At 43.6% G+C, this 12,081-nt stretch overlaps 1 protein-coding gene across 9 annotated transcripts in view; it reads right to left on the bottom strand.

Moving 5' to 3' along the window:
• Positions 1-7,842: 7,842 nt before the first annotated feature.
• LOC138425563 (BOLA class I histocompatibility antigen, alpha chain BL3-7-like) overlaps positions 7,843-12,081 on the bottom strand; it is a 35,923-nt gene continuing 31,684 nt past the window's right edge. For 5 of the 9 annotated variants that reach the window (XM_069563594.1, XM_069563591.1, XM_069563595.1 and 2 more), the window contains one exon: positions 7,843-9,743. In XM_069563594.1, coding sequence (XP_069419695.1) covers positions 9,697-9,743 — 47 coding nt within the window. In that variant the 3' untranslated portion in view covers positions 7,843-9,696. The remainder of the gene's footprint in view (positions 9,744-12,081) is intronic. The other 4 variants (XR_011251274.1, XR_011251271.1, XR_011251273.1 and 1 more) reach the window with 1 other exon arrangement.

Genomic DNA, 12,081 nt, shown 5'->3' with positions numbered 1-12,081 from the left:
GGGAACAGCTCCCCACTCCAGTATTCTGGCCTGGAGAATTCCATGGACTATATAGTCCATGGGGTTGCAAAGAGTTGGACACGACTAAGTGACTTTCACTCACTCACTCTTTTGGTATCATTTATATTTAGACCATATCTAGAGAATCTAATATTCAATTACTAAATTAAATGTTCCCTTTACTCCTTACTTTGTAACCCTATAATATTCTAAGAGTAAACATAAATTAATAAGAGTTGGTAAGAAGAGGAGAAAAAAAGAGATTTTGTTTCCCCCAATACTACAACCAGTATATTTTTCCTTATACTGACAATATCCTCCTCATTCACTTTCATCTCTGACAAACTGATCTATTTTGTTATATTCCACTTCTTAGTCCACATTTTCATTTTTGTTCACATTTATTGCTAATATATTTGTTTGACATTTAACCTATGTTATATGTCAAAGAATTTACACAAATAATGGTGCAAGATAAAGGAACAGCTGGGAGCAGGAGATGTGTAAGTACAAGTGAGCAAAAGACAATATGATCGAGAACTGCAAGAAGCAATAGGACATAAAACTTCAATATTTTTAATTATAAAACATAGAAAATAAAACAACCCAGATATTTTGTGTAAAGAGAAAAATGACAAGCTTGAAAATGCCATCATGGAGCATTAAGAATCAGATTTACTCTCTTGTCTTACACAATGATGAATTCAGAGAAACATATGAAACAACAGTATTCAGACCCTGGACATCAGGCAGCGCAAGCATTGTGACTTCTACAAAGAAGAAAAGGAAAGCGGCAAGGCCTGCAGTTGTCCCGCTTCCTTCCTGGAGAGAGCTTCCAGGACACAGTGTGGGAAGGCAGGAGCCCTAAGAGAGCCCAGCAGTCCCCATGAGTTAAGGGGACAGAGTTGAGAACTGCAGAGACCAGGATGTTAGAATTAGCAGACAGGGACAATAAAAGTTACTCTAGATTATTATAGGACTGCCCTGGTGGTCCAGTGTTTAAGACTCGGCCTTCCAAAACAGGGGGCACGGGTTTGATCCCTCATCAGGGAACTAAGATCCCATACGTGGCACAGTGCAGTCAGTTTTAAAAAAAGTTACTATAAATATACTCCTTATGTTCAAAAAGTTATACCAGAGACATGAAAGATGTTTAAAAGATCACAATTACAATTCTAGATGAAAATGTCTGAGATAAAAATACACTGGACGTGTATTGGTAGATTGGTAGATTATGTTAGATGTGTGATGGTAGATTTGACATTGCAGAAGAAAAGATCAGTGACCTTGAAGACATAAACATAGAAACTTCCCCAAATTATATGAAGTAATAATTATTAAAGTGTATTATTAAGTTTGGAACATACAGTCCAAGCCACATGATTCATAATAACCAAAACACAGAAAGAACCTAAATGTCTATGAACACAGGAATGAATGAATAAATAAAAGGTGATATATCCACATAATGCAATATTGACCACAAAAAGAATGAAGTACTGATTCATGCTACAGTGGGGATGAACTTTGAAAGTATTTTGCTTTGTGAAAGAAGTCAGTCACCAAAGATTGACACTGTATTATTCCACTTATCTAATGGGTCCATTTCCTAGAAGAGGCAGACACGACTTGGTGACTGAACAACAATGGGTCCTTAATAAGTGAATCTATAAAGACAGAAAGTAGATTTGTAGTTGCCTAGGTTTCAGGGAATGCTGGATGGAAATGGGGATGACTGCTTAGAAATAATGGATGTGTGGTGATGAAAATGTCTTTTAAAATGTTTTTGGAGTGATGAGAATGTTCTAAAATTGATGTGTGGTATTTGTTGCGTTAGCTCTATGAACATAGAAACTACTGAGTTTAAACGATTGAATAATATATGTGAATTATATCTCAAAAAGAAAACTGTTCTAATGAAAGTGATGGCTCCATTAAATGAAATATAGATGCCAGAACTGCCATGGCAGTTTGTAGAAAGAAAGATGAAAAGGTTCAGAGAAGTGGGCATGCTAGTCTGAATCTACGCTATACAACTGGAAAACACACCGGTGACTATTTCCTTGGCGAGACCCAAAGGATACTGTTTATCAGGCAATAAGGAATGCACAGGTAAGGGCAGTATCAAGCTCATTGTGTCTGTCCTTGGCGAGCTGGGGTGGACCCTAGGAGATAACATCACAGAACTTAGCATTAATGTCTCCTTAGCATTAATGGGGATAATAAGATCCCAGAAAGCCAGAGGACAGGTGACAGCAAGTACGAAACAAAGAGAGCAGAATTGTCAAAATAGCCATCATTGTCAGAACTGAGACCAGAGAAATTCTGACTGTGAGGAATTTTGGAAATGGGTGACAGATCATTATACTCCTTGGGGCAAGATGGAAGGGCAGCTTACAGGAGTGTTGCCTAATATTTGAACCAGTAGAAGAATGACAAAAAAGCTGAAGGCAGAGATAAACGACCTCAATAGAAAGTTATGATTCCCTGACCAGTTTCCAGATCTGAGCCAGATCTCAGACCCAGAATCCATTAATTAAAGGCCCCCGTAGTTTCTATAACACTACAGCAGGTGTGGTACATTAGTAACTCCCCAAGTCCTTCACTAAAGGAATCAGTGACCACAATACACTGAAGAAAGAAAATGCCCAGATCTTTGCTAGGCTTATTAGACACAGAGTCCAATTTGACACTGATTCTTAGGGAACCAAAGCACCGTCATGGACTCCCATTATAAGAGAGGCATGTGAGGACCAGGAAATGGTTTGTGGCCTGTCTCCGGTCCACCCATGTCTCAGTGGATTCTCTGTGTCCACACATCCCCCCTGTGATTATTTCCCCAGTTTCCAAATGTGTCACTGGAATGGCCATGTTTAACAATTGCTGGAACCTCACATTTGTTTGACCTGTGCAATAAAAGCTTGGTAATAATATAGGCCAAGGGGAAGCCCATGAAATAGCCTTTGAACCTTAGCGAGGATAGAAAATTAAAACAATTTTATATCTCAAGGGTAATGAAAGAGCTTAATCCCTCCCTTGAATACATAAGGGATGTGGGGTGGAGCATGGTCCAAACATAGCAGTGAATTTGCCAGTCTGGTTCTAGTAAAAATTGGATGGATCGTGGTAGATGACAGTGGACTGCTAAGAACTTAACTCGAATTAGCTTTATTGCAGCAGATGCGCCCAATGTGAGTTTTTAAATTAATTTACTTTTGACTGCACCGCTGGGCTTTTCTCTAGTTGCGCCAAGCGGGGCTTACTCTCCATTTGTGGTGAGCGGGCGAGTTTCTCTTGTTTCAGAGCACCGGCTCTAGGGGGCGCAGGCTCAGTAGTTTTGGCACATAGGCTTAGCTGCTCCGCGCATGTGGGATCTTCCTGGACCGGAGATGGAACCCATGTCCCCTGCATTGGCAGGTGGGCTCTTAACCACGGGACCACCAGAGAAATCCTGCAATTGATTATACCGTTACTCTTCCATCCTGGAAATATCACGGATTGATCTTGATCTGGGCTGAGTTGTATTCCAGGTAGGATTTTGCCCTTGCTTCCCACAGAGCATCACTCAGAACTATTATCCAAGGGCTCACATAGTAATGTAAGTACAGAGGTTATACTGCTAGTCATTGGAGCTGAGTGATGGAGAAAACATTAAATTCTACTGGGCCCCCATTAAAAATAACAATATTTGCTTGTTTGGAGGTTCTAGCAGGGGAATGCAGCTACTCATAATACCCTTGACCAAAGACCAGCCCGCTTCTATCAGGGATGGTCATCCTGTTTGGCCATGCACGCAGCTTCGAGAGGGACACACATGGAGCAGTGAGGGGGAAGGGGACTCCGCCTAACCAGCCAGATCAGTTCAATCAACCCTGGTGATAAATGAGGTGACAGATGTCGAAGCCCAATTACCCTCACACCCACAATAATATCAATATTCACATTATTGTGAATAATACCGGGACTCTTTCAGTCACAAGTTAACATTTCTAGCAGAAGAGATTAAATATGTTGATTTACCTGAGAGGGCAAGGATGGGACTGACTTGAGACGTGACTGGATCCAGGGACTCAAATTTGTCATCAGATTTCTCTCTCTGTTCTTAGGGAAAGTACCCAAGGTCATCTCTAACCTGCTTCACACTGCCCCGCTTAAACAACTTAAGCAGAAAGATAAACCTCTTTCTCACCGTGTCCATACATAAAGGACCAGAGACAGTTACCCCTCGACCAATCCCTGTTGCTAGGCAGAGGTGGTATAATGTGGCTACACCCTGATTGGTCAGGTCTGGGTCATGTGCATCCCTTGGTACATAAAAATACTTCCTAAGTTATTTAAGGTCATACTGATTATTGAACCATGTCACTATTAAATAAAAAGACCCTTGAGAATTCTTTGGTCCATGAGAAAAACGAGAGAACATTAACTATGAACAAAGTTGGCTTTCTTTTCTTTACCTTTAGTTTCTAGCCAACAACATTTGACTCTTTTCATCACAAAATTACTGGGCGGTAAACAGACAGACTCTAAGATGCTCCCCTAAATCTTCATCTTCTGGCATCCATGCCCATGTGTAAGTTTTACCCTTAGAGTATAAGCTGTAAATAGTGACTTACTGGCAGCAGATAGAATTCAAGAAGTGGGTGAAGGAATATTTACTGGGGGATGACCAGGGACAGGAAATGAGGGAACCGGGATCAGTTGTCTCCAGTTCAGTTGTCCAAGCCAGGCTGGGAAAGCGGAAATTCCGAGTGAAAACCATTGTCAAGCGACCCTGCATTCCTTTTCCATCTAAGGAGTTCCTCCTCTGGATCTCATCCTTCACAGTCCCTGCCGCCAGACTGCAGGAGGAGGAGGGAGAGACCACTAACCGTGACTAAACAACAACAAGGACTGTTGTATATTGGTTTGAAATTACTTCAGATCCCCTTGTTCAGATCTTCCACCTTAAGTGGAGTCGTTTTAATCCATTTGTTTATGGCTAAGAGCAAAAATATATTTTTCTTTGAAGTACCATTGTTTTGATATAAGAATGAAGTAAATTGTGAAGGATGTCATCGTGCCCTCTGCTGTTGACTGACAAGCACTCAGCAGCCCAGTGGCTCAGAGGCTTGCTGGGACTTACTGATAAGAACGTGTGCGGGAACAACTATGACAAAGGGACGGCTGGGATATAAAAAACCAAGAGACAGGGAGGACTATCTGAGAGTTTCCATCAGGGCAAAACCATCCTTTGCAGATCTAGCTTTCTGGAGTTATTGAGACTCTTGCTCCTGCTTTGGCCAAGGCACTCCTTTGGTCGGCAGTGATATCCAACCATGCAGCAGTCTCAGGAAGGAAAGGGATGATTGTTACTGCTCCACTGAGGCCCTCGTTATTGGCAGAGACATGAGCCATGCAATGTCCCTGGAGCAATAACCCTTGGAGCAGCCTCCTCCGCCTGCCAAAGCAGGGGCCAGCGCTCCCTAGCCACAAGCTCTAGCAAAACCTTCTCTCCTGAGAAACCAAACTGCTACAAAAGATGTGCCTCATGGTATATTTGGACATTATCTCTGTCATATTTCCTTGCCTAGAAAAACAGTGTAGTTAATCATTTGTTTGGAGTATGTTATTTCTTCACTAGCTTATTAAAAGACATTATCCTGTATGCTATTGGCTTTTGAAATTATTATGATTTTCACAGTGAACCTCTGTTAAATAAACTATTGGCAAAGACAATCTCGATCTCTGAGCACAATTTGCTGCCTCCAAAGCAAATCATAAAATAAACAAGGAATCTGATCTGTAGTGAAAACAGGAAGTGTAGAAACAAACACTTCCAAACCTAGCACCTGGTGAGTCCCAGGGCCAGAAAGATCAGGAAGCTAAGTCTCCGATCTCCCCGTGCTGCACCTGGGACCCAGCTCCCCTTACTCTAATTTAGAATAATGTCCTGCCCAGGAGCCCACAGTGGTGACACGGCAACTGGATCTCTGCTCAGAACAGATCACCACGGCCACACACTCCTAGGAAGTCCTATTCTCTCAACAAGCATTAATTCAGTGTGTGTAGCAGAAACCCAAATAATAGTGATCTAAACAGGATGGAAGAGACTCCCATGATAGTGAGGCAGGCAGTTCCAGGACGGCCTGAGGGGTTCTGTACCACAAAGGTATCCAGGCATCCAGGGTTCCTATGACCTACCTTCCTTCTCTGCTTTTCCTGAGGTGGTGCCCTTATTGGGATGACCCAAGGCACCTGAAGGTAGTCGTGGCCAAGTGGTTAAGGCGATGGACTGAACCATCCATCGGGGTTTCCCCGCACAGGTTCGAATTCTGCCAACTACGGTTTTATCCACACAAGGAAGGGACCAAAGACCCTCACTTTCATGCCACAGTCAACTGAAACCGTTCAGCAGTCAATCAAGTCACTCTTGGGCCAAACAACCTGCCCTCCAGTTCCATTTGGTCTTGGTCATCTGGTGGCTCAGACAGTAAGAATCCGCCTGCAATGCGGTAGACCTAGGTTTGATCACTGGGTTGGAAAGATCCCCTGGAAGAGGGCATGGCAACCCACTCCAATATTCTTGCCTGGAGAATCCCCATGGACAGGGGAACCTAGCAGACTACAGTCCATGGGGTCATAAAGAGTCAAACATGACTGAGAAACTATGCACAAGATACCTAAGAGCATGTTCAGGGTCCATAAGCAACCAGGGAGAGCAGGAGAGGAGCAGAGTGGAGCCCTTTAGAGGCAAAACGGGAAACTTAGTATCTGGGTCATCATATTGATCATAATCTAGTCACACAGACATGGTTAAATTCAAGGAAGGCTGGAGAATGGATAGTTTTTAATCTGGGTGACTTTGTTCCCCAATAAAACTATTATTATGGAATAAGGATGAATTTTGTTACACTTGGTAATTTTTTAAAAATCAATAATTTTTATTATCTTAAACTACATGAGATTTGTCTGTTAAAAAAAATGGAATATTTTCAGAATATATTTTAAATTGAAAAACAAAGGTACAGATAGAACATATAGTAAAATGATCCCTGATTAAAAAGGGAAATCTCTGTCTATAACATATAGAAACTGGCAACAGTGGTTGGGTCCAGGAAGAAAATTTGGAAAAACTGTAGATGGATAGGGGAGAAAAATTTACTTTTCACTCTATACACTTTTTATTATTTGAGATTTTTCAACCTTGTGCTTGTGATAGCTTATGGTGAACGATGTCGGATTTGTGTTCTCCGAAGATTCAACTTCGGGAGCAGGGACCAAGCTTGACCACTCGGGGCTCTTGTGTGGCAGAAGTTTTGTTACAGTGAAAAGGGGCAGAGAAAGCTTCTGACACAGACATCAGAAGGCTGGCAGAGTACCCCCCCTCACTAGTGTTAGCAAGGGAATTATATACTTTTTAAATTAGTCATTACAATAAATCAAAAGAGTGTCTCAAGCTTGTAAAAATTTTACCAGACCCACTCCTACAGCTTACATTTTAGGATAACAGGATTAGAACTTAATAATAGAAAGATCCTACCAGACCCCCTCTCATAATGTACATTCTAAGATATCAGGATTAGTCAGAAGGTTTTCAGGAAGGAGCAACTGTCCTCAAGCAGGATACACTGTTGTTACATAATCCCTAGTAGTGTTTAATGGAGAAGGCATTGGGGCTGCTAAGAGTTGGACACGACTGAGAGACTTCACTTTCACCTTTCACTTTCATGCGTTGGAGAAGGAAATGGCAACCCACTCCACTGTTCTTGCCTGGAGAATCCCGGGGATGGGGGAGCCTGGTTGGCTACTGTCTATGGAGTCGCACAGAGTCGGACACGACTGAAGCGACTTAGCACAGCGTTTAAACTGAGTTGTTTATTGTGTAATCATCAGTTCAGGGCTTAAAGAAAAAGCTGTTTTATGTGACTAAGGCTAAGGAATGTAGAGAAAAAAAGTTTGCCGTTTCACCCTGGAGAACCGCAGAGCTCTCCTGGGTTGCTGCACGAAGCCTTTCTCTAGCTGCAGAGTGAGGGCTACTCTCTAGTCGCGGTGCTTGGGCTCCTCATTGCAGTGGCTCCTCTTGCTGTGGAGCACAGGCTCCAGGCTGCGTGGGCTCAGTAGTTGCAGCATGCCGGCTTACTTGCTCCGTGGCATCTGGGATCTTCTTGGACCACAGATCGAACAGGCGGCCCCCATGTTGCAAGGCAGATTCTTAACTGCTGGACCACCAGGGAAGCCTGTTTGTCTTCTTTGGAGAAATGTCTTCTGCCTATTTTTTGGTTGGGAAGTTGTTTTATGATATTGAGTTGTATGAGTTGTCTGTATATTTTGTATATTAACTTCTTCTCAATCACATCCTTTGCAAATATTTTCTCCCACTCTGCAGGCTACATTTTTCATTTCATTGATGGTTTCCTTTGCTATCCAAAAGCTTTTAAGTTTGATTAGGTCCCACAAAATCACTGCAGATGGTGATTGCAGCCATGAAATTAAAAGACACTTACTCCCTGGAAGGAAAGTTATGATCAACCTAGACAGCACATTTAAAAGCAGAGACATTACTTTGCCAACAAAGGTCTGTCTAGTCAAGGCTATGGTTTTTCCAGTGGTCATGTATGGATGTGAGAAAGCTGAGTGCCGAAGAATTGATGCTTTTCAACTGTGGTGTTGGAGAAGACTCTTGAGAGTCCTTTGGACTCCAGTGAGATCCAACCAGTCCATCCTAAAGGAGATCAGTCCTAGGTGTTCATTGGAAGGACTGATGTTGAAGCTGAAACTCCAATATTTTGGCCACCTGATTCGAAGAGCTGACTCATTTGAAAAGACTCTGATGCTGCAAAAGATTGAAGGCAGGAGGAGAAGGGGATGATAGAGGATGAGATGGTTGGATGGCATCACCTACTCAGTGGACATGAGTTTAGGTAAACTCCGGGAGGTGGCGATGGACAGGGAAGCTTGGTGTGCTGTGGTTCGTGGGGTAGCAAAGAGTCGGACACAACTGAACAACTGAACGGACTAATCTGAGAAAATACTGCTATGATTTATGTCCAAGTATGTTTTGCTTACAGTCTCTTCTAAGAGACGTATGGTGTCAAGTATTGCATTTAGTTCTTTAAACCATTTTAAATTTATTTCTGCATATGTTGTGAGGGAATGCTCTAATTTCACTGATTTACATGTAGCTGTCCAGCCTTCCCATGCGCTGGGAAGTTTTTGATTATTGATTCAGTCTTCTTACCTGTTTTTGATCTGTTCAGCTGTTCTGTTTCTTCATGATTTTGTCTCGGTAGGTTGTGTATACCCACTTCTTCTAGTTCCTCCAGTTAGTTTGCTGTATAATCATTCATAGTCGTCTTTCATACTCCTTTGTATTTCTGTGATATCAGCTGCAACATGAAAGTGTCTTGAAAGGCAGACACTACATCCTTCCATGAGAGAGGAAAACTCAATTCCCCAAATATACAGCTGGGAAAGATGAGGCACTCTTAGCCACATGTCACGTGCTGAGCTGTGACTCTGGACATAATGACACATATTTGCTGGGTGTGTGCACACGGCATTTGGCAAAGGTGGTGAGTGGCAGGAGTGACGTTCAGTTGCCAAGAGCAATAGTGATAGCAGTTCTAGCCACACAGTTGAGTGTCCAGCATCAGGGTGTCATTGTAACAAAGGCAACTGCGTCCCGCAGCAGAGCAGTGGTTCCTGTATGTACGTTTAGAAAAGCATCACGAATTTTGTTCCCGAATGTGCTGACTCAGTCCCTGAAATAAAAAGAGCCAAGTATGTAAGCATATGTACACACACACACACACATACATGTTTAAATTAGAAAAACTTGGATTCCACTGATTGCACCAAGATGTGAAGGAGAAGTCAGTGCAGGGAATAGTTTCGGAGAGTAAGGATTCAGAGATGTTCTTTATGCTGAGCTGATAACCACTTTCTCAGTTTTCCACCTGGCTACATATCCCAGGGTAGGGCAAACAACATAAATGTCCCAGCAGATGTCTTGCTTTTTTCTTCCCAGGAAAAAAACAACATTTAATTGTGGATTTAAGACACTTCCCCAACCTGAGCGCTCTGATCACTGACCCTTGTCAGTTGTCCTCAACCTGGCTAAGACCTAAGACTGCTTATAGGTACTGCTGCAAAACACTTGGGCCTCTCCCTAGACCCACCATTTCAGAAAGCTGAGAACAGAGCCCAGGACTTGCTTATCAACAAGCCCTACAGGTGAGGCTGCTGAGCAGCCATGTGGGAATCCTGCTCTATGTTTTTGCTACTAAATGTGTGCTCTGAAGATGAGCAGCATCAGCACCAACCTTGCTGTAAGTTCAGATTCTTACATTCAACTTTGAACCACTGGAACTTAATGAGATGTCCGGGGAATTCTCGTGCACAGGTAAGTCGGGGACTACCTGGTCTCCGTGCTGTCTAGACGTGTGTCAGAATCATGCAGTCTGCTCAGGTGCGTGATCCAATCAGACTGTATAGGGCTGTGAGGTCCAGGGTTCAGTCCTTGTTCCTTCCTCCTCTAATACCTCTCAGCAGGTTATAAATAGCATTTATATGGTGTCACTTCCAAAATCTATTTCTCCACCCAAAACATCTCTCCTAAACTCCAAACATGTGCCACAACTGATAACCTAACTTGAATTTCTAATAGGCATCCAAATCCAGCATTTCCTCAACTGAATACCCGTTTTTTGTTGTTTAGTTGCTAAGTCGTGTCCAACTCTTTTGGGACCCCCATGGACTGTAACCCACCAGGCTTCTCTATCCATGGGATTTCCCAGGCAAGAATACTGGAGTGGGTTGCCATTTCCTTCTCCAGGGAATCTTCCAGACCCAGGGATCGAACCTACGACTCTTGGGTCTCCTGCATTGGCAGGCAGATTCTTTGCCACTGAGCCACTTGCACAGTGTGAAAGTCTGGGTGTCCTCTTTCTCACAACTCAGACTTAATCCATTAGGAAATGCTGTAAAGTCCATCTTTAGATATATCCAGTTCTAGTCACTCTGTAATACTTTTCCCTGCCCACACGTGAGACAAGCACCAACATTTCCAACCTGGACACTACAGTCTCCACTGCTGCCTGGTTCACCCTTCACTTCTCAGCTCTGTCCTCAGCACAGCAGCCAGACTGATGCTTCTAAAAAGAAGTCACACCGGTCCCTCTTCTCCCAAAACTGTCTTGGAGCACTACGTCTTCCTCAGAGAAGAGTCAATCCAATATTCTCAAAGCCACATGATCTGCGTGCACATGAGACCTCATCTGAATTCTTCGCTCCACCAGCCACACCTGCCTCCTCTTCACTCTTCCTTGAACACAGGTGCTCTCCTGCCCTCGAGCATTTTCACTGAAGCACCTCTGCCTGGAGAGAACTTCTCCCAGACCTCCTTGTGGGCATTCCCTCCTGTCCTTCACATCTTCACTCAGAAGTCACCTTCTCAATGAGGCCCACTGACCACCCTAGTAGCACAGCCACCTTCCCTGGCCCCACACACTCATACTCTAGGTCACCTTCCTTAGAGCACTTACCAACCTCGAAGGGAAACACTCCCTTACTTACTAGGCTCATAATGTACACTCTGCCCCTTCTCACTAGAACAAGCTCCACAGGCCAATAACTTTGCCTGACTTTGCTTTTCTGAAATTTCTTGGATACAAAAATAATGTGTGATGTATCCGACACGACACATAGATCGGGTGAATGACTGATGAGTGGACAGCACCTCTGTATTCTGCTGGGCTCTGTGCAACCTCATGGAATATAGCCCACCAAGCTCCTCTGTCCACGGGATTTTCCAGGCAAGAATACTGGAGTGGGTTGCCATTTCCTTCTCCAAGGGATCTTCGTGACCCAGGGATCAAACCCGGGTCTCCCGCATTGTGGGCAGACTCTGTACCATCTGAGTCCCTAGGGAGGTCCATATTCTAAAGGCAGCATCTTTAAAGGCCACGTGCTGTCCCGCGGCAGCTGCAGCACAAGTTTACTCTGACTGGTGTCAATGCTGCCTTGCTTTTCTCACAGGTGCTGCTCTCCCTCCTTCCCCCAGCTCCTTCCTCCCACAGCAACCCTCCTGCACACCACAGC

The sequence above is a fragment of the Ovis canadensis genome, chromosome 20 (genome assembly GCF_042477335.2).
Source record: "Ovis canadensis isolate MfBH-ARS-UI-01 breed Bighorn chromosome 20, ARS-UI_OviCan_v2, whole genome shotgun sequence".
NCBI classification, from domain to species: Eukaryota; Metazoa; Chordata; class Mammalia; order Artiodactyla; family Bovidae; genus Ovis; species Ovis canadensis.
This window is presented reverse-complemented; position numbering and strand designations above follow the sequence as displayed.